This window comes from Dama dama, chromosome 18 (genome assembly GCF_033118175.1).
Source record: "Dama dama isolate Ldn47 chromosome 18, ASM3311817v1, whole genome shotgun sequence".
Classification (NCBI taxonomy): Eukaryota; Metazoa; Chordata; class Mammalia; order Artiodactyla; family Cervidae; genus Dama; species Dama dama.
In genome coordinates, this window is record NC_083698.1 from 8,890,109 (window position 1) to 8,911,681 (window position 21,573).

At 37.2% G+C, this 21,573-nt stretch overlaps 1 protein-coding gene across 7 annotated transcripts in view; it reads left to right on the forward strand.

Moving 5' to 3' along the window:
- AKAP9 (A-kinase anchoring protein 9) overlaps window positions 1-21,573 on the forward strand; it is a 163,978-nt gene that overhangs the window by 133,271 nt on the left and 9,134 nt on the right. For all 7 annotated transcript variants that reach the window (XM_061164862.1, XM_061164863.1, XM_061164864.1 and 4 more), the window contains 15 exons: window positions 2,673-2,825; window positions 3,180-3,359; window positions 4,339-5,415; window positions 6,580-6,720; window positions 7,206-7,694; window positions 8,096-8,159; window positions 8,250-8,371; window positions 8,931-9,122; window positions 9,383-9,571; window positions 11,941-12,085; window positions 15,921-16,140; window positions 17,141-17,291; window positions 18,631-19,299; window positions 19,514-19,719; window positions 20,061-20,166. In XM_061164862.1, the coding sequence (XP_061020845.1) occupies window positions 2,673-2,825; window positions 3,180-3,359; window positions 4,339-5,415; window positions 6,580-6,720; window positions 7,206-7,694; window positions 8,096-8,159; window positions 8,250-8,371; window positions 8,931-9,122; window positions 9,383-9,571; window positions 11,941-12,085; window positions 15,921-16,140; window positions 17,141-17,291; window positions 18,631-19,299; window positions 19,514-19,719; window positions 20,061-20,166 (4,104 nt within the window). The remainder of the gene's footprint in view (window positions 1-2,672; window positions 2,826-3,179; window positions 3,360-4,338; window positions 5,416-6,579; window positions 6,721-7,205; window positions 7,695-8,095; window positions 8,160-8,249; window positions 8,372-8,930; window positions 9,123-9,382; window positions 9,572-11,940; window positions 12,086-15,920; window positions 16,141-17,140; window positions 17,292-18,630; window positions 19,300-19,513; window positions 19,720-20,060; window positions 20,167-21,573) is intronic.

Consider the following 21,573-nt stretch of genomic DNA (forward strand, 5'->3'; position numbering starts at 1 on the left):
CCATTCTGTTTTTAAACCTTAATAATATTTTTTCTGGTTCTTGGTTATCATAGCCTCAGAAATAAGACAGCCAGGGACTGAAACTGAAGTCTGGCTAAGAAGAAAAAAGAATGCCTCACGGTGTCATTTTGGGAATTGAAGTCTCTATTTTGATGCCTGAAGTTCAGCTGCTTATGATGGGGATGTTAGTGCTTTAGATGAGTGCTTCTGAAACTTGAATGCACTATGAATCCCCTTAGGGGTCATTTTAAAATGAAAACTCTGATTCAGTGGGCCCAGGGTGAGGCTTGAGAATCTGCTTCAAACATGTTCCCATGTGATGCTAGTTCTCATCCCGGGACTACGCTTTAAATATTAAGGCTAAGAATTTGACCGTAAACTGTTTTATCAAAAAAGAAAATAAGTATCAGGTGAGACAGGCAATTAGGGCAGCAATTTTGAGCTTAAATATCTGTGTGTGTGTTGAAATAATACCTTGTCACCAAAAGTAGTCATAGAAGATAGAAGAAGTGTAAATGTCATCTGTTAGGTAACTTTGAAGAAGATATAATCATCACAGTTTTCAGGAGACTAACCTGATAATTATATGTGTGCAACTACTAACTATATTTCAGGTGTTATTACTGAGTTTAATACCAGTATTAAAGAAAATGATTTAAATGTAAGTCTTAGGCATTAGTTATTAGAGGTAGGATAAATAATGGTTAAGAATGTCAGGTTCGATAAAGAACATTACAGCATACTAACACATATATGTGGAATTTAGAAAGATGGTAACGATAACCCTATATGCAAAACAGAAAAAGAGACACAGAAATACAGAACAGACTTTTGAACTCTGTGGGAGAATGTGAGGGTGGGATATTTCAAAAGAACAACATGTATACTATCTATGGTGAAACAGATCACCAGCCCAGGTGGGATGCATGAGACAAGTGCTCGGGCCTGGGGCACTGGGAAGACCCAGAGGAATCGGGTGGAGAGGGAGGTGGGAGCGGGGATCGGGATGGGGAATACGTGTAAATCCAAAACAAAAACAAAACAAAAAAAAAAAGAATGTCAGGTTCCAGAGGTAAACTCCTCAGGTTCAAAAGTGACTTCCACATACTAGCCCTGTGACTGCAGAACAAGGGACTCCTGTCTCAGTGACTCCCTTCCTCATCTCTGAAATGGAGATAATCCTAGTAAAGATGTATAAAGTCATTACAGGGCTTTTAAAAAATAATACATATAAAGCATATTATGCAGTGTCTTAACAGTAAATTGCCTGTAAGCGTCAGTTGCTCGGTCATGTCCAACTCTTTGCAACCCCACGGGCTGTAGCCCGCCAGGGTCCTCTGTCCATGGAATTCTCCAGGCAAGAATATGGAGTTGGTTTCCATTCCTTTCTTCGGGGGTCTTCCCAGGCCAGGAATCAAACCTGAGTCTCCTGCATTGCAGGCAGATTCTTTACCATCTGAGCCATCAGGGAAGCTATAAATGATGACTATTTGTTACTAATATAAATATGATTTCTGTTACAGAAATGCTAGGTTAAATGATTTTGAAGGTCTTTCCTTTGCTAGTGCTAAGATAGAATTCTGACTGCTTGTACTCCATCACTCTGTCGTGTCCGACCCTTTGTGACCCCATGAACTGGAGCTTTACAGGCTCCTCTGTCCATGGGGTTCTCCAGGCACGAACACTGGGGTGGGTGCCATGTCCTCCTCCGTCTGACGACATGTTGGTGTGTAATCAGAATGTGCCCCCTTTCAGGTTCTCAGATAATGAATGATCTGTAAGTTTTCTCTGGGCCAGCTGCCACTAAATGCTGCCCTTGTATCTTAGGTTGGTTTTAATGCAGCAGTTTTGATCATTAGATAAATAAACATTTGAAAATCCATTCATTAAAAATGTACTAAGAACTTGCAAAGCACTGAGGTAAACAACTGTTCCTGTCCTCAAGCAAGCCCAATTTTTAAAATAGAGTTAGTTAGCTCTTACTATTCACCATGAGTTTCAATCTCTATATAACTGTCAAAGAGCAATTGCTTTACCATTAGTGGTAATCTGCACTCAGAGCTGAATTTCAGTTGTCTTACATAGAGGAACACTCTAGTTTTCTCCTAAAATGGTTTTACTAACTTACGCTGTAAGTTTCTGTATGTCAGACCTAAGTGTCTCTTGGTCTTAGAGTCTCCATCTGCTCCCTTCTGCCCAAATAAGGCATGTGGCTGCCAAACCTTTTATGGGGTTAAGTATTAATATGGACTAAATTGAGTTAGTCTCACTTGGTGGCTAAAATAACTGACTTAATTCTACAGCTTTCTTGAGCCTTTTTGATAGCAGTTAATTTAACATAAAATAAGATATAAAATGTGGATTCTTTCCCTTCCTCTCATGACTCTTATGCTTTATCAGAAGATAATATTTGGTAGGAAATGACTTCTTATAGCCTTCCTCTGAAGGACAGTTTGGGAAGGATAGTTTTAAAGTGTTTAGTTTGAAAATGTCTAGAAACCACACAGTTATATCTGGCTTAGAGAAACCCCTTTCCTTTACTTTCATGGCTCACCTGTTTTGAGCATGTATACTGTAGAGCTTAATCCAGCACTCTTCATTCTCTCTTGACAAATAAACATCTATATGAACAGTTGTTTTTCTCTTTCCCTTTGATAATTTTGGTATCAAAGATCACAAACTTAGAAGAGCAATTAGAACAGTTCAGAGAAGAACTGGAAAATAAGAATGAAGAAGTCCAGCAACTACATATGCAGTTAGAAATACAGAAAAAGGAATCTACTACCCGCCTACAAGAACTTGAACAAGAAAACAAATTATTTAAGGTAATCGCTCAAGGAAAAGTTTGCCTCTAAATAATTCATTGTTTATGTCTTGTATAGTCATAGTATTAAGCATTTGCTGAATCCAGCTGCTGCATAATACTTAACAGAGGAATAATAGCTGCAAATGGATTTGCATAGAGTTTATCTTCAACCCAACATAAACGTTTGAATTCATAAGATATGAAAAATTTTGGAGACCTTTATCAAAACATTTTAAGATTTATTAATTTACAATAATTATATAGTAGCGCTGAACGTTTTGAGTGCTGTAGCTTGGTAAGAGTTAATTGACAGAATGTTCTAAAGATCACATGTAATGCTCTATCTAACTGAAATGGTTATCTTTGTTCCTAGGATGAAATGGAGAAACTGGGATTTATCATAAAGGAATCTGATGCTGTCTCTACTCAGGATCAACATGTACTGTTTGGGAAATTTGCTCAGATAATGCAAGAAAAAGAGGTAGAAATTGACCGATTGAATGAGCAAATTATGAAACTTCAGCATCAACTTAAAATGACAACAGATAACAAGGTACACTAAGTTAAAATTACTATATGAAGCTATTTAAATGAGAATTTTATTTTTATTGAAGTAGTTGATTTACACTGTGGTGTTAATTTCAGGTGTACCGCAAACGGATCCAGTTTTCTCCAGATTATTTTCCATTAAAAGTTATTACAAGATATTAAACAGAGTTCCCTCCATTATCCAGTGAACCTTTCAGGCTTATCTTTTTTATGTATAGTAATTTGTGTTGCTGTGAACATTGGGGGTTGTGTATCTTTTCAAATTAGACTTCTTGCCTTTTCTGGATGTATGCCCAGGAGTAGGATTGCTGGATCATATAGTAGTTCTGTTTTCTGTTTTTCAAGGAACCTCCATACTGCTTTTCATAGTGGTTAAGCTAGAATTTTAAAGGACAAAATAGTTATTTTTCAGTTTCTTTTTGAATGTAAAAACCAAATAAAACCTAATTCTCTTTTATCCATTAATTTTAATTTATTAAGACATATTTGTTTAACAAGCTATGTGTATTTGTATCCATTCCTAATATTGTCAAACATTTTTGATGTTTCATAGTCTCTGATAACTCAGATTTCATCATATCATTCTAACCAAAATACTAAAAACTTCAAAATTCTTCTATTATGTTTGAGTTTTTAAATCAGATAATGATATTTAAGCACTATCTGTTATAGACTTTTATTTCAATACTTTTCATCCTTTTCGATTAGAATGTATTGATACTGACAATTTTAGTTACAGGAAATCAGCTATTAAATGCATGAATTACTCTATATTTAATAATTTTCTGAAAGAAGTTCTAAATAAGGTCATTTTTGGTATGATGTAAGACTTGTGGTCTATATTAATATTAATTCAGTATTTCTGAGAAGTATATTATTTTTGTGTATGTGATCAACACTTTAAGATATTGGCCTAATAAAATAAAATTCCCCAAATATAAATAAATAGTTATTACATATGTTGCTTTTTTGTTAACTGATAGGTTATTGAAGAAAAAAATGAACTTATAAGGGATCTTGAAACCCAGATAGAATGTTTGTTGAGTGATCAAGAACGTGTGAAGAAAAATAGAGAAGAAGAAATTGAGCAGCTGAATGAAGTGATTGAGAAACTTCAACAGGAATTGGCAAATATTGAACAAAAGACATCAGTGGTTGCTAATTCTCTCCCAGAAGAAGCAGATAGTTTAAAACATCAGTTGGATATGGTAACAGCTGAAAAACTGGCTTTGGAACAGCAAGTAGAAAACACTAATGAAGAAATGGCCTTGACGAAAAATGCACTTAAAGAAACCAATTTAAAAATGAACCAACTAACAGAAGAATTATGCAGCTTAAAGAGAGAACGTGAAAATGTTGAAAAAATCCATAGCATACCGGAGAAAAGTGTTAACATGGCTATAGATGACCTGAACAAAAACAACCCAGGACTAGAAGTAGTCCTTCCTGAGGATGTTCTTCAGCCCCTAGAAAATCAGGCTTACCTCAGTTCTTTTGAAGAAAACAGCAGAGTTTCCATAAGCACCTTGGAAGCAAAGGTGCTTCAGCTCGAGGGCACTGTGCGTGCAAAGGACGTAGAACTTACGCGGTGTCACAGACAGATAGAGGACGTGCGGGAGCGAGGCCAGGCTGAAAAAGAGGTGCTGGAAAAGGAGATCGTAGACCTACAGAGTGCACTTGAGGAGAAAGTTGCTGCTGCACTTGTGAGTCAAGTCCAACTTGAAGCAGTTAAAGAATATGTAAAATTCTGGCAAGAGAAACAATCAGCTTCATCAGAACCTGAAAGAACAGATACACAGAATGTGACTCAACTAACAGAAAATGAAATGGAGTCAAATGTGTCCGCACTTACCTTGAGGATATCAGAATTAGAAAGCCAGGTGGCTGAAATGCAGACTAGTTTGATTTTAGAAAAAGAACAGATAGAAATTGCAGAAAAAAATGCTCTGGAAAAAGAAAAGAAGCTACTAGAACTGCAGAAGCTATTGGAGGACAATGAGAAAAAACAGGGAGGCAAAGAAAGGGAAGGAAGCCCCCCAGGAGATTTTGAAGTTCTCAAGGTTAGTTTCTATTTGATGTTTTTCACTTAAATACCTTAAGAAACTCTTTTCCCTTTTCCTTAAACTTATTGCTAACTTATTAAATTCATACAATGTTCTTTATATATAGCAACTCCATATATAAAGGGTTTCTATAAAAAAAAAATTACCATTCTGTACGGTCATAATATTATCACTAGAATAATGGATACAAACTGTATTTTGTATAGTTTTAAAATCACAGTATTTATTTTACTGCTATAGTCATTATGAGCAGTCATAAGCAGAGCCGTCCCAAGAAACGTGGAAATGTTAAGTATGGCAAATGTCCCCTGGAACTTGTGTGGATTTTTTTCCTCTTTCTTCTAATATGCATGTTAAGTGTTACCATTCCTTTTTCACAATGAAAAATATCAGAATATATTAGTGTTCTAGTGCATTAATGTATGAGTGATAAATCATTTGCTTTTACAGATTCTGTACTTCTGTTAGATTTCATCCTTTCTTCTCTGAAAGTCTGTTTATGTAACGTCCTGAAAGTGTAGGTATTTCTTAGCATAGGACAGATGTGAAAGGACTTTAATTTTCAGATTCTCACTTTATATATTTGTAATTTTGAGTAATATGTAGTCTTATCTGAACACCAGAAATTAACTGATATATTAGGTCCCTATGAATATTTGTCAAAAAGTAGTAATTCTTTCCATTTACTAGGCTTTTTCCTTCTAGCTAACTGAAACTATATAAATTACTGTAAATAATATTTAAAATAGCAATGTGACTTTCCATGTAATTAAAATATCTTAGTAAGATTTTATTATTTCCTAATATCTAAAAAATATCTTAGTAAACCACCTCATATCTTTTGAGGAGGGTGATATAAATATGAAAAATTTTTGAATAGATAACTAAAATTATTTCATTAATTATAAATTTTTAAAGATATATTCTAATGACATGATTTACCTTTCATTCCCAGAAAAATCTTTCTTTTTGTGTGTGTGTACTGACTCAAGAATATAAAATGATGGCTCTGAAGAGTTTCCCTATTTGTTGAAAGAACATGGGTCATTTTAACCCCTAGATAGGCAGTTGTTCCTGAAAAAGCTTTATTGAGATTCAAGTACCTTGAATTTGGCTTTGTTTTTTGAAAATGACGTGTTTGTGTTTTCCACTACCATTCAGACAACTGCTGAGCTGTTTCATACCAATGAAGAAAATGGATTTTTTGGTCAGCTTGAGAGTGTTAGAGCGGAGTCAGCAGCTACCAAAGAAGAACTTGCCAGTTACAAAGAGAAAGCAGAAAAACTTCAAGAAGAGCTTTTGGTAAAATTAATAACATAGCTTCTATTTCTACCTATTTTATTTCAAAGTGTATATTCTCTTAATATGAAAACAATTCTAGATCTATAACTTAACAGCTAGGAAAAAATCTTTCATAAGCTTGATGAAAAGTTATTATAAATTTCATTGCTTTCATCTTTCTTGTTTGGTTTTCTTTGGAATCTCTTTTAATCTTTTAGTCTCTTAAAAGGGGGATGCTTTTAATCTTCTAGTCTAGTTAATGAAGAAGGAGAAAGATGGATGTTAACCCCTGAGAACCAAAAATATGAGTCTGATAAAATGATTTCACTTCTGTGTTAATCTGTGACTCTATGTATATGCAAATGTGTATGAAAACTCTGTTTCTGAAATGTTTTCCCTGTTATTCTGTGGAAAATGAGCATATTAGAATGAATTATACTCTCAACCCTAAATTCTACATGTGATATTTTTACCTGAATGTTCTAAACTGTTGTTTTATGTTTTAGGTAAAAGAAACATATACAACATTTCTTCAGAAAGATTTAAGCCAAGTTAGGGATCAACTCAAAAAGGCAGAAGCAAAATTATCCTGCTTCTCAAAAAGAGAAGATAATACTGAGGTACAGGAAGACAGAAAAGTCTTCACATTAGAGCCACTTCCTATAAAAGTGGGTCGAAGCTCCGCATCCCAGACAGATGGGACCCTCAAGGTCAGCAGCAGCAATCAGACTCCACAAGTTCTTGTTAGAAATGCAGGAATCCAGATTGACTTACAGAGGGAATGTTCATCAGAAGAAGTCACTGAAATAATTAATCAGTTTACCGAAAAGATTGAGCAGATGCAAGAACTACATGCTGCTGAAATTCTGGATATGGAATCCAGACACATTTCAGAAACTGAAGCCTTAAAGAGAGATCACTATGTCGCTGTCCAGTTACTGACAGAGGAATGTAGTACCTTGAAGGCGGTGATGCAGTGTCTGAGGTCTAGAGAGGTATCTGGTTTTCACAGTATTTTTTCAACATTCTGTGGTTTGTTTTTTCTTTTCAAAATCTTATGTTGTTAAGAGACAAATTTGGGGGCAATTTCTTCCTTATAATAAAACTATAATTTAAAATCTTTCTTTTGTTTGTAGTCAAATAATAATGTCCCATAAAGCTTCTATGCAGATTTAGAACCTGATGTTATCATTGCTTAATTTATTAATGTTTCTTATTATGGTAATATCCCCGAAGAAAAAAATTAAACCCTTACTGTAAACCATGGATAGTTTTATTTATTGTGAAAGGTGTGGACATACTTGTTTGACAGCATTACAAAAAAAGTAAAATGTTCATCGGACCTCTTTTTTAGTAAAGCAAAAAATGTTTTATTTCTTTTGTTTTCTCTGATTAGGGCTCCTCAATTCCTGATTTAACACATTCTGATGCTTACCAAACTAGAGAAATATGTTCCAGTGGTAAGTTATATAAACTTCTGGAATTTTTATAGTACTTACTTTAAAAAGAGTTTGTTTCACTTTGGTTCTCAACGGTTTTCTTTATTTTAGATTCTGGATCAGACTGGGGTCAGGGAATTTATCTTTCACAAAGTCAGGGATTTGACACAGCATCGGAAGGCCGAGGAGAAGAAGGTGAAAGTTCAGGAGATTCGTTTCCAAAGAAAATAAAGGTACTAGAAGACAGCCATCTTTCAGTAAAACTTACCCAGCGTAGTTTCTATGTTGAACCGTAATAGTTTATTAGAAGTTAGTACAGAAGATCTTACTATATTAAGATGTCTCTGAAGAGAGAATTTCATAGCTGGAAGGAAGCTTGCGGCTCTATTTAGTTTTATTTATGTATTTTACAGTTAATAAAGTAGAGTATATTTAATTGTATAAAGATTTTTAAAAATTTCTACTCCTAATATTTTTGTTTGCCAAATTATTAAAGCAGTCTCAAAGACTAGAACCTATCTTCTACAAATTTCTTTTGGTCAAATTAGTGCCTGATACTAAATCCACATTAGATAAATAGAAAGAACTTACAAGAGGAGAGCTACATAAGGGCATAGACAGTCTTCTGGGATTGGCTTACCCCTCCACAGGAAGAAAGCATTCAGTAATGGTGGGCTGGTGTTTTCTTGCTGTAGTGGCTTTTCTAAGTCTGTCTAACTGGGAGTTCTCTTTTCGTGTCTGACTTACAGCTTTTGAAAGTCTTCATTCTGGCTTCTGTGTTCTGGCTCCTAGGGCTTACTGAGAGCTGTCCATACTGAAGGCATGCAAGTGCTGTCTCTCACTGAGTCTCCCTGTAGTGACGGAGAAGACCATTCTGCTCAGCAGACCTCAGAGTCTTGGCTGGAAGAGAGAAGAGCTTACCTCAGTACCATCTCATCTCTTAAGGATTTAATTACCAAAATGCAAGTGCAAAGAGAAGCCAAGGTACTCAAAGACTATTGTGCATCTAAGTAGCTTTATATGATTTTTATCAATAATAAGGCTCTTTGCCGAATTAACTTGTCTTGTATGATGTTTTTCACATAAATTTCTATGTATTGTTTAAATGCTCCAGGTTGCACACTTGAAAATAAATTTGTATCCTCTCAGGCTTCTGATGCTGATTTTGGTTAGCAGACAAATATCGTTTCTAGAACAGTTCTTAGCTTACTTGAAAACTAACATTTGTTTTTTTACTCTGCTAGGTTTATGATAGTTCCCAACCTCATGAGAGCTCCTCCGACTGGCGAGGTGAACTGCTGCTTGCTCTTCAGCGGGTCTTCTTAAAGGAGCGCAGTGTTTTACTGGCCGCATTTCAGACTGAGCTGACAGCTCTCGGTACAGGAGATGCGGTTGAATTATTAAACTGTTTGGAACAGAGAATACAAGAACAGGTATCAAAATGAGACTGTAAAAAAACTTTAAAACAAAGAATGCTTTTTAATAGTAATGAGAAAATGAGTTATTTACTAGTTTTAGAGTAAGTCTTATGGTTAAAATTTTAACAGGAGCCACTAAGAATATTTAGGATAAAAAGTATTACTACAAATATTTTGTCTTATGTTAGAAAATAAGCAGGACTAAAAATTAATGAGTTAATCGTTGAATTTGGGAAGTTAGAAAAAGAGTAATAAAATAAGTCTAAAGAAAACAGAAAGAATAAAATACCATCAGTTCTCTTTATTTGCAGTAGTAAGATTGGTAAAGCTGTTGTGAATATTGAGCCATTGCCAGCAGGGGAAAGCCTGTGAGCCCCTGGTGGTGACATTTCTGTCAAACAGTCAATATATAATCTTATTTTATGTGCATTTCTATTTAAAGACACCCTATTGATTATGTATTGTTGAATCATTAACATTGAACTCATGGCCAGCTGCACTGTAACTTAAACCTAAACAAAACTTTTCTAACACATGCATTTTCTCTGTAATGTATCTTTCAGCCTTGTTAGGCATCCCGGACAATAATACTTCGTGCCTATGCTTGGGAACCATTTTAAACAGCAAAATCATCAATAAAAAGCACAAAAGTACCCAAAATATGGCACTAAATAGATGACAAAAGGATACTTGTTTACAGTATGAGAAATAAAAGATGGCAGAGTATCACCTTGCTCGATTTCCACTAGAAACGTGTGAATGTGGCAATTTAAGTTTCTTGCTGCTCTGTGCACATGTTTGAGAGTGACTGTTAAGAGCATCACAAGTATTGAATTTAGGGTCACAGATAAATTTTCATGAGTAGACAGATTCTTAAATATGTAATCCACAAATAATGAGCCTCAACTCGAATAAAGAAAAAAGAAATTAATGAAATGGATACACTGCTACAGTAGAGAGGATGAAAAGTTAAAAGTTGACTCTTTGAAAGGTAAATAAAATAGAGGCTTTTCTGGAGACTAAGTTAAGGAAAATGATAAAACACCCTTTAAATTTTGGCCACAACATGAGGCATATGGGATTTTAGTTCCCCCACCTGGGATCAGGGGGCTTGCCCAGTGGCTCAGCAGTTAAAGAATCCTGCAGTACAGGAGACGCAGGAGACGTGGGTTTGATCCCTGCATCGGGAAGACACCCCCTGGAGAAGGAGACCACAACCCCCTGTTCTAGTCTTGTCTGAAAATCCCACAGACAGAGGAGCCAGGTGGGCTGCAGTCCAGAGGGTCGCAGAGAGTCAGCTGGACACAGCTGAGCGACTAAGCACACAGGCGGAGCGCGGACCGACTCTGCGCAGTCTGCAGTGGGGCGCAGAGTCTTAAACACCGCACACCGGGAACGGCCCTGGTGTGATTTTAAAACCGGTTACTTACAGTAGCATCAGATGGACAAGTTCCTGAAAGTATGCATACTACTAAAACTGATAAAAAGTAGACAGTCTGAGTAGACCTATAACAAAGAGTTAAATTCATAGTTTTAAAACTTTTCACAAAGTAGAGCTCAGGATTAGATGGCTCACGAGTGAATTCTTCCAAATGTTGAAAGAAGTAATACTAGTTCTGCACAAGCTCTTGCAAAATAAAAAAGGAATATTTGCCAGCTCATTCCGTGAGGCCAGTATTGCTCTAACTCTAAAACTGGACAGAAATATCCCAAGAAAAGACATCTACAAACCAAATACCTAATGAAAATAGAACAGTCAGTGGAAAAATGGACAGGTGTTAAAGTATGTGCTCATGAAAGAAATGAAGAGTATCCAATAAATATATGAAAAGATGCTCAAATAAAATGTGCTGTATTATTCATACCAGGGAATACTGTGTGACATTGAAATGAGTGTGAAGTAGAGCTGAGTGTGTCAGCCAGGATGGTTCACCAGTGTACCCAGTGAAAAAAGCAAAAATGGACACAGTATGATGCCATTTGTACACAGTTTTAAAACATGTAAGACAGAACTGTATATTTTTTAGGGGGTGTGTGTGTGTGTAATATATTATACAGAGTACATGAAAGTAACACCAGACTTAGAACCTAGTTATTTCTTGAGCAGATAGTGCAGAGGAGGGTGTGTTCACGGAGTTGTACCGAGGGACTTCCGCTGTGTAGGGGCTATGCATGTTTATTATATTACTCATCATATTTTATCGTGTGTTTAAAGATTTTTGAAATAAATGCAAAGACTAATAATCTGAAAAGTAAATCCTAATGATCAGGAAGAGAAAATTAATAACTTTTCCCAGAATTTTAGCATGTCATTCATCTTCAGACTTCCTAGTTTTTAATGTTACTGTCTTTACAACCCTCTTGACTTTTTTTTTTTTTTACAGGGTATTGAATATCAAGCAGCTATGGAATGCCTCCAGAAAGCAGACAGAAGGAGTTTGTTAGCTGAAATTCAAGCACTGCATGCTCAAATGAATATTAAGAAAACGACTCTGAAAAGAGAGCAAGAGATTGATGAGCCAAGCCAAGGTATGCTATACAACAGGCTCATATGGTGGCATAAATAGGTGAAAGAAACTGTTTCACTTTGTTTCCCTTGTTAGTACTCAGTTAAAACACATTCCTTCTTAGTCACATTTTTTCCTCATTCTCCTATCAGTATGTTAATCTGCATTAATTACTATAGGGATTAAAGAGGGATTCAGTTTGTTTTAAGATATATGTATAAAAGATAGATATACACACATGTATAATACTTAATATATTTTTTAGAATTGAAATATATTCGTTTACATTAGGGTTTTCTAGCCAGGCAAAAACTCATACTCAGCTTTGGGAATGAGATAAAAAATGTTCAGTTTTGCTATGCCGTCTAAGCTTATTGCTCCATCTTAAAAAAAAAAAAAGCAATAGTTCTTGAAATTGGGAGGAGGTGGTAGTGGTGGATGCTAGGGGTGAAGAACCTGACTGCCAGTGCAGGAGACTTAAGAGACTCAGGTCAGTCCAGGGGCTGGGAAGATCCCCTGGAGGAGGGCATGGCAACCCACTCCAGTATTCTTCCTGGAGATTCCAATTGACAGAGGAGCCTGGCGGGATACAGTTCATGAGGCTGCAAAGAGTCAGACATGATTGAAGTGACTTGGCATGTGCGGCAGTGGTGGAAGCAAGGGGGTTATTGCTCAGTCGCAAGAGAAAAAAACGCTATGTGCGCCAAACAGGCTGGTAAGGACATGCTTTAAAATAGCACAGGACTTTGCTTTTATCTCCTATGGCTGAGTGAAGATTCCTCAGTTGTGTCCAACTCTTTGTACCCCACAGACTGTAGCCTGCCAGGCTCCTCTGTCCTTGGGATTCTCCAGGCAAGAATACTGGAGTGGGTAACTGTTCTCTTCTCCAGGGGATCTTCCCAACCCAGGGATTAAACCCAAGTCTTCCACATTGCAGGTGGATTCTTTACCATCTGAGCCAACAGGGAAGCCCTTTATCTTCTACAAAAGTTGAAATTGACTTTAGCTAGCTATGTGTGGAAAGAGAATGATGGTAACTCTTACTGAATACTTTAATCCAAGAGACAGCAATTTTCTGACATATAAACAGATTGTTGTTATTTAGTCGCTGTCCAACTCTTTTGCGACCCCATGTACTATAACCCACCAGGCTCCTCTGTCCATGGCATTCTCCAGACAAGAATATTGGGATGGGTTGCCATTTCCTTCTCCAGGGGATTTTCCCGACCCAGGGATTGAACCCACATCTCCTGCATTGGCAGGCAGATTCTTTACCACTGAATCACCTGAGAAGCCCATATAAACAGATATATTTAATTTTAATTTAAAATGAGCAGGCATTGCCTTGATCAGTTATTGCCTTGTTTAGTTATTAAGCTCCTTATCTTTCTTTGTTTTGAAGCTCTGTATGAGGATAACCTAAAAGAAAAAGAAATCCTCAATGGAAGCCCCATTTCTTTTTTAATACTTTTTTTGTATGTGCAAACTGTAACGTGTATAGATAAGTGCAAAATGCAAAAATATGCAATATAAACACTATAATGAGTCCCTGAGGAAACCTCACCCGTATCAAGTATTCCAGAAGCCCGCTTCTGCTACTTGTAGTGATAAAGAACACGTGTTCCTCTGTGGTACCCAGAGGTAACCATTATCCTGACTTTTTAACTGCCTGTTTATATATTCCTAGACCACATAAGTTTAAGGTATTTCCTACTCTCAAACTTTATCACTCTGATACATTTTGTGTCTTATCTCTTTCACCTCTCTATCACATTCTTCTGAGTTACTTTTATCTCTAGTTCATTCTTGTTACTATATAGAATTCCCTTGTGTGACTACTTCACAGTTTATATCAATTTATATATTCATTCTGTGGTTAAACACTGAGGTTATTTCTACTTTCTAGCTGTTAAATTCAGTACTGTTCTGCACATGGTTACGCCATGTTTCTGATGCATTCTTGCATGAGTCTTCTGGGTACGTATATTGCTAGGTCATAGAATATATATCTTCAGATTTATTAGATAATGCCAGACTCTTTACCAACATGGTCATATCAGTTGTGCACTTTCTAGCAGTATATGAAAGTTCTGTTGCTTCACCTTTTTGCCAAAAGTTGATGATGTCAGCCCTTGATTGCCCGTCTAGTGGGTATGCAATGGATTGCTATTATGGTTTTAATTTACATTTCTCTAAGTTTGTCATATGATTACTGGCTAGCTGGATTTGTGCTATTGTGATATGCTTGTTCAAATCTTTTCTTCATTTTTCAAGAGGAGTATCTGTTCATTAGAGCTGATTTCTCTCAAAATCATTAAAAATTAAAGTGAAATCTGAATTTTCATCATATTTAGTGAGGATACATTTCTTTGTTTTCATTTTGGTTTAATATAAAGGTAGAAACACCTATACTTTTGCCTATTTTGAAATTTATATCAGTCTCACATTTGTCATTGAAAAGCTGAAGAATTTAAATATCTTAAAATATTTTAGATAAAATAGGTGTGATAAGGCCACAAATTAAATATATCCCTTATGTTTAGACATAGGATTAATGGAAGATTATTTTTGGAGAATTTATTGCTATTACTTCATTTAAATAAATAGGACCCTGTTGAAAGCTTAGTTACTATCCCATAGATACATATTTATAGATATAAATCCTGAGACTCTGCTCCCTAAGAAATAGTTTTGAAAGCTTAAATTAACGTGAATAGTCTAAAATCAATGTTATTCCTATCTCCTGACACCAGTAATATGACTTCTAATAGGAACTGATGAGCTTTGATAAAATTGTTCTAAGTTAAAAATACACTTAGGGTAGGGCTTCCCCTGTGCCTCAGTGGTAAGAAATCTGCCTGCCAGTGCAGGGAACGCAGGTTTGATCCCTGGTCCAAGAAGATCCCATGTGCCTCAGAGCAGCTGAGCCTGTGTCCTCTGGAGCCTGGGAGCACGGTGACTGAAGCCCACGAGCCTAGAGACCATGCTCTGCAACAAGACAGGCCACGGCAATGAGAAAGCCGAGCACCACACCCAGAGAAAAGGGCCACCAGCAAGAGAGACCCCGCACAGCCAAAAGTAAATAAAAATACGTTTGTGGTAGAACAAAGAAACAGAAAAAAAATCACCCTGGAATTTCCTAAATCCTAAAATAAATGACGGTTAACACCCAGGAAATATGTCTTCAGACCTTTTCGTTGTGCATATGTACATAAGTTTATATTTCTTTATTAAGATGGATCCTGATAAATATCTCGTTACCTTTTTTTTCACTTAGTATACTTAGAAATTTAAATATTTTACTTTGTTTTCTTGCAATACACATGTAGCAAGGATTTGGTCTGTTTTTAAAGACAAAACCATGATCCACATTGGCCTTGCGACTTCCCCCTTCGGTTACGATGAAGTTCCTAGGGACTGCTGTGGAGGAGGGCTGAACAAAACCAGCAGGCATTGCTGATCATTGTAGTTGGAGTCATCAGTACTTTGGCTGTCAGAAACTTGGAATTTTTTTGTGTGAGCTGTCGAAATTCTGAATAAACAAATACAAGTTCCTATTTATGGCATTAAGGGAACTTTTTTTGTTTATTTCAAGTCTTGTATCCAGTAATGAATTCTGTTCAACTTTTATCATCCTTACATGTTCATAGTTCTGAAATCTTGAGGATTTAGCACTCTGAGGAAAATCTTACATATTCATATATTTATATAAATTGCTAACTTCATGGGCTGTAATCATTTCACATTTGCTTTGTAGTAATTTCCTAAACAACACGTCTGTTATTGTCAACAGAATATTTATAAACGAAGTACAAGTTTCTGGTTCATATTCTAAATGCTGACATTTTTTCATGTAGAACTCTTCGAATATAATATGCAGCAGAAGCAGTCTCAGATGCTGGAGATGCAGGTGGAGCTCGGCAGTGTGAAAGACAGAGCCGCAGAGCTGCAGGAGCAACTGAGCGCTGAGAAAACGGTGGCTGCCGAGCTGAGAAGTGAGCTCGCACAGACCAAACTGGAGCTGGAAACGACGCTGAAGGCTCAGCATAAGCACCTCAAGGAGTTAGAGGCATTCAGGTGTGCCAGACTTCTTGATCATAAACCTGTATTATTAGTGAAAAGTGAAGTTGCTCAGTCATGCCCGACTCTTTGCAAGCCCATGGACCATAGCCGACTAGGCTCCTCTGTCCATGGAATTTCCCAGGCAAGAATACTGGAGTGGGTTGCCATTTACTTCTCCAGGGGATCTTCCAGACCCAGGGAATGAACCCGGGTCTCGTGTATTGCAGGCAGATGCTTTACCATCTGAGCCACCAGGGAAGCCATTATTAGTGAAGGACTTGGAATGATTTTGTCACAGACACTGTGCAGATCTTACAAAAATGTGACATTATATATGACATATATAATGACACATATATGTGGCACATATATGTGTCATTATATATGTCACGAAGCTGTTATTTATGCAAAAAACTACAGTGGAAAGGAAACACTACGTATTTTTCTAAATGATAAACCGGGGATTAGGTATTGGCATATTCTCTCCAGGGCTTCAATTCTGTTTGAGACTTGTTGTATAAGATACATAAATTTGACCTTCATGTTACCATCAAGTAATGTGAAATGATATTTATGATCTCAATGGAATTCATGGTCTAGTTAGGTAAAATATGCAAAATTTTAGAAAGATAATGCTTTTAAAAAGGGTAAATTTGTTGATGTAAATACTGTGATATTCTGTTTGCCAAGGGCTCATTACAAGTATAGTCATTGTTTTGAACAGTTTCACACACACACAAATGATTATTACATTCAGTAAAAGTTAACGGAAATCCTTATTCCATTCCAAACATTAAATTGTTTACAATGGTAAATAATAACTAATGGTTGTTATTACTAGAAACAGTTGGAAGTGAACCACAGTGAAAAGTCTTTAATCTTGATACAGTGTATATTTTTCTATTAGTTTATAATATGCCACCATGTTTCAGTGGAAGCTGTTCTCTCTCTCTTTCAATAGATACTTGGTCAGAGAGAGTAGTTTTATGACAAGCCATTTGTCTCTCTGATTTAGGTTGGAAGTTAAAGATAAAACAGATGAAGTTCATTTGCTTAATGACACGTTAGCCAGTGAACAGAAGAAATGCAGGGAGCTCCAGTGGGCTTTGGAGAAAGAGAAAGCCAAGCAGGGACGCAGTGAAGAGCGGGATAAGGAAGAACTTGAGGTACTGTTTCCTGCATCTTTAAATGCCCGCAGAAGAGAGACGCTCCTTTTCCTACAGTGTCCGCCTTACACTCTTCATCTGGCGGAATAAATTGTTTACTAAGTGTTGAACATTCTTATGATGCTATCTAAAGTATTACTAGAAATTGCTAATGGTATGATCCTTTTCTTCTTCTTCTTCACGCAAGGATGCATAGACTCCTCTGCTACAGCATGTGTTTTAGGAATTTGAATTCGTGTATATACGATTTGATAAACATGGCAGTTGTATCTCTTTAGCCCAGAAGTGGTTTCAGTTCCTGTTTTTTCCTAGGAAAGGAGAGCAGTGGTACTTTTCTGGTAGCAAAAGCCCTTGCTACTGTATGTTATGAAAACTTACAGTGAGTCCCTTGATGCCAGGCTCTCTTCCAGAGAGGCACACCCCAGCCTCGCACAGCTCACAGCAGGTCATACTACATGCAGTGCCATTTTAAGAGTTCCCCTTGAGCCCTTCTGTCTGTGTAATCCCAGTACTTGCTAGCTGTGTGCTAAAAAAAACTATGCAGCCAGAATTTCTCTGTGCTCAGTGACTCAGTTGTGTCCAGCTGTTCGCAAGCCCATCCGCTATAGCCTGCCAGGCTCTTCTGTCCGTGCGATTTCCCTGGGAAGAATACTGGAGTGGGTTGCCATTTCCTACTCCAGGGATCTTCTGACCCAGGAATCAAACCCACGTCTCTTGGGTCTCCCACATTTGGCAGGCAGATTCCTTACCACTAGCGCCACCTGGGAAGCCCAACCAGAATTTCTACCCAGCTACATTTGGATTTTTTTTTTTCCTACATTCCTCCATGGTAGCCACCAGGCATTGTGAGCTTTCTGCCTAGCAGGGACATGTTATTTCTTCAGATATCAATATTTTTTATCATTACAGATGTTTATAGGTTTTTGAGTATTTTGTCTCCCTGCCTTCTCCATAAGCCCAATTATTTTTAGTTACGTGGTAATGTATGGGAAAATTCAAGGAGTTTCAGGAACTCCCACCACATTATATGATAAATACTTTTATTTTTAAAGGTTATTAATCTGCTTCATATTCCTTAACCAGATATGATTAATGTTGGGAGAGCAAAGTATTATTTAGCTTAACTCTCTTTTGTTGATATTCTTTGATGAAAATCAACTGGCTGTCCAAATAGTTTTATACTCTTAACTACTGAAAATATGAGTTAGTAAAATGGGTAACCAGTTCTTGTACCAAATACTACCAACTTAGTATTAGTAAAAGCACAATTGTATACTTATGAAGTATTTTTGCTAATATTAACATGAACAAATTCTCAAATTGAACTTTCTCCTACAAGGATCTGAAGTTTTCACTTGAGAGTCAGAAACAAAGAAATATCCAACTAAGTCAGCTTTTGGAACAACAGAAACAGCAACTGAATGAATCGCAGCAGAAGATGGAATCACAGAGAGCGCTGCACGATGCCCAGTTAGCTGAAGAACAAGGCCGCAACTTAGAGCTTCAGGTACTTCTTGAGTCTGAGAAAGTTCGGATTCGGGAAATGAGCAGTACCCTGGACCGGGAGCGGGAGTTACATGCACAGCTGCAGAGCAGCGATGACAGTGGGCAGCCTCGGCCATCCTTACCCTCAGAGGACCTCCTTAAAGAGCTGCAAAAACAGCTAGAGGAGAAACACAGTCGCATCGTAGAACTGCTAAATGAGACTGAGAAATATAGACTGGATTCTTTGCAAACAAGACAGCAGATGGAAAAGGATAGGCAGGTTCACAGGAAGACTCTGCAGACAGAACAGGAGGCCAACACAGAGGGACAGAAGAAGATGCACGAGCTTCAGTCCAAGGTGGAAGACCTTCAGCGCCAACTGGAAGAGAAAAGGCAGCAAGTTTATAAACTAGACCTGGAAGGAAAACGACTGCAAGGAATTATGCAGGAATTCCAGAAGCAAGAACTGGAACGAGAAGAAAAACGAGAAAGTAGAAGAATTCTGTACCAGAATCTTAATGAGGTAAATTGACGTTTTGTTTTAAAATATCTTTTAGAAAATTATTGCAGTCCTGTGATCATATAATTTTGATACTGGATTAAATGATGTACAATCATTTAAAAGTCTATAGAAGTTTATTTGGAATATAAACAGTAATTATGTTCCCTTAAGAAAGAATGTGATGTGCTATTCATGTTACAATTTTTGTTTTTCTTTTTCTGTCCAAAATTTCTAGCCAACCACATGGAGTTTAACCAATGACCGAACCAGAAATTGGGTTCTTCAGCAGAAAATGGGAGAGACAAAGGAATCAAGCTACCCTAAAATGATTGAAATGAATGGAGGAGGAACTGGCTATAATCATGAATTAGAAATAATCAGACAAAAACTTCAATGTGTGGCTTCGAAACTACAACATCTAGCCCAGAAAGCCTCCAATAGGTTAGAATTTTCTGCCTAACTTTTGGAAATGGCATTCTTAGGCAAGCTGGGCAGAGTCTGTCCCTCACTAGTAGCTAGCCCAGGATGGCAGAGTCTGTCCCTCACTAGTAGCTAGTGAAATTTTAAAGTTAATGCATGCTTACATTAGAAGGTGATCTTTAACAGAACTCATATACCTGAAAACAATTCTCATAACACCCTGACTCAGGCAAAGAGAACACATAATATAAAGGAGAAAAAAGAGGTGAAGCAGCGTCACCTGACCTGTGATGTTTGTGTTAGTAACGCTGCTCCTTGAGTTGATATGTCTTGACGTTTTGCCCTTTTTTTCTTTTTCGAAGACTACAGTTTGAAACAGCAGATGATGAAGATTTTGTTTGGGTTCAGGAAAATATTGATAGAATTGCTTTACAACTACAAAAATTAACTGGCCAGCCAGGGGAAGAGGTAAGACTTTATAAAAACACTTTTTAAAGTATCGAGAGCAAAGCTATAATGAAAATTGCATGAATCTTTTGATACTGGCACTGCATTTTCTAAAAGAGTTATTATCATTTCATTTATTTAAAATATTAGTAATGTTTGCCTTACCCAAACAGAAGATAGTGAAAGTTTGAGGGAAAGCAATATTATCATTATTGAAAAATTATAGTGACCTCCTACGTACATTATGAAAAGTTTCTCACAGCAGTAGTCTGCCTTTACCCTCACTGCTTGGTGAAACCACGCTCAGGATGCTGCCAATGTGCTCACAGTTGACTAATGTGGTAAATCTGTTCAGTCTCTGTAGTTCTTGGCTTCTCTGTAGCATTTGATACTTTTGACCTCTTCCATTTAAAATACCCTCTTTCCTTACCATTTGTGTTAATATTCTCTCGTTTCTTCCATTTCTTTCATCATTCACCTTCATGAGTTCCTCTCCTTTCTATGCTCGTCCATTGTTTTCCTCTTACTGTGAAAGCTCATTCATTCCCAAAGCCTGAATTCTAAGTAGATTTAATTATTGAACAAATACTTATATTGGGCACCTAGTGTGTGCCGGGTACTATATTGGGTTCTGAGGCTACGATGAACAAATCTGATAAAAATCTCACCCTTGTGTAGCTTGTCTTCTTGTAGACTGTGGTTCTAGTCTAGGCCTTTGTCCTGTGGTCCAGGTTTATATTTTCAGTTATTTATGCAACACCTTTCCTTACGTAAACATACCCCCACAGTGACCTCTTTAGGGACCTCACAGGCACAGACCAGACTGAGCATCATCTTCCTTTCCTCCTTCCGGTCCTAATCCCACATTTCTGGTCATGATATCACCCAGTATAGAGAGTTGACAGTCACCACAGATGACATTCCTTTACTCTGACGTGCACACCCAAGCAGTCACTGGGTTCTGTGCCTTATGGTTCCTAAATGTCTGTCCCTGGGCCTTTAGTCATTGCCTGCATTCAGGCCTTCAGCATTCCTCACCTAGACTATGGGCAGTAACTTCCTGATGTCGCAGCTTGGCGCCACCGTCATTCTTCTCTAATATACTTTACTTTGCAGGGTACTGTCGAAGGACTCTTTGTCACACATAAATTTTGTTTATGGCATGCTCCAGCCTCAAGCCTCTCATTGCTCTTCACTACCTACATTTAGGTCTGTCATCCGTATAATGAAAGCAACCTTTACGGTTAGTCTTAATAAGCATGTCTGTAACTCCTTAAAGGTAACACACTCTCACTCAAGCCTTGTGCCTTTACACTTGCGTTGTATCTACTTAATATGCCCTCTTTCCTCCCTGGTGAAGTCCTGGTTATTACTCAAGACTCAGCACAAGCCATGGTTCTTCATGAAATCTGTTGTTCTCAGTGAGTT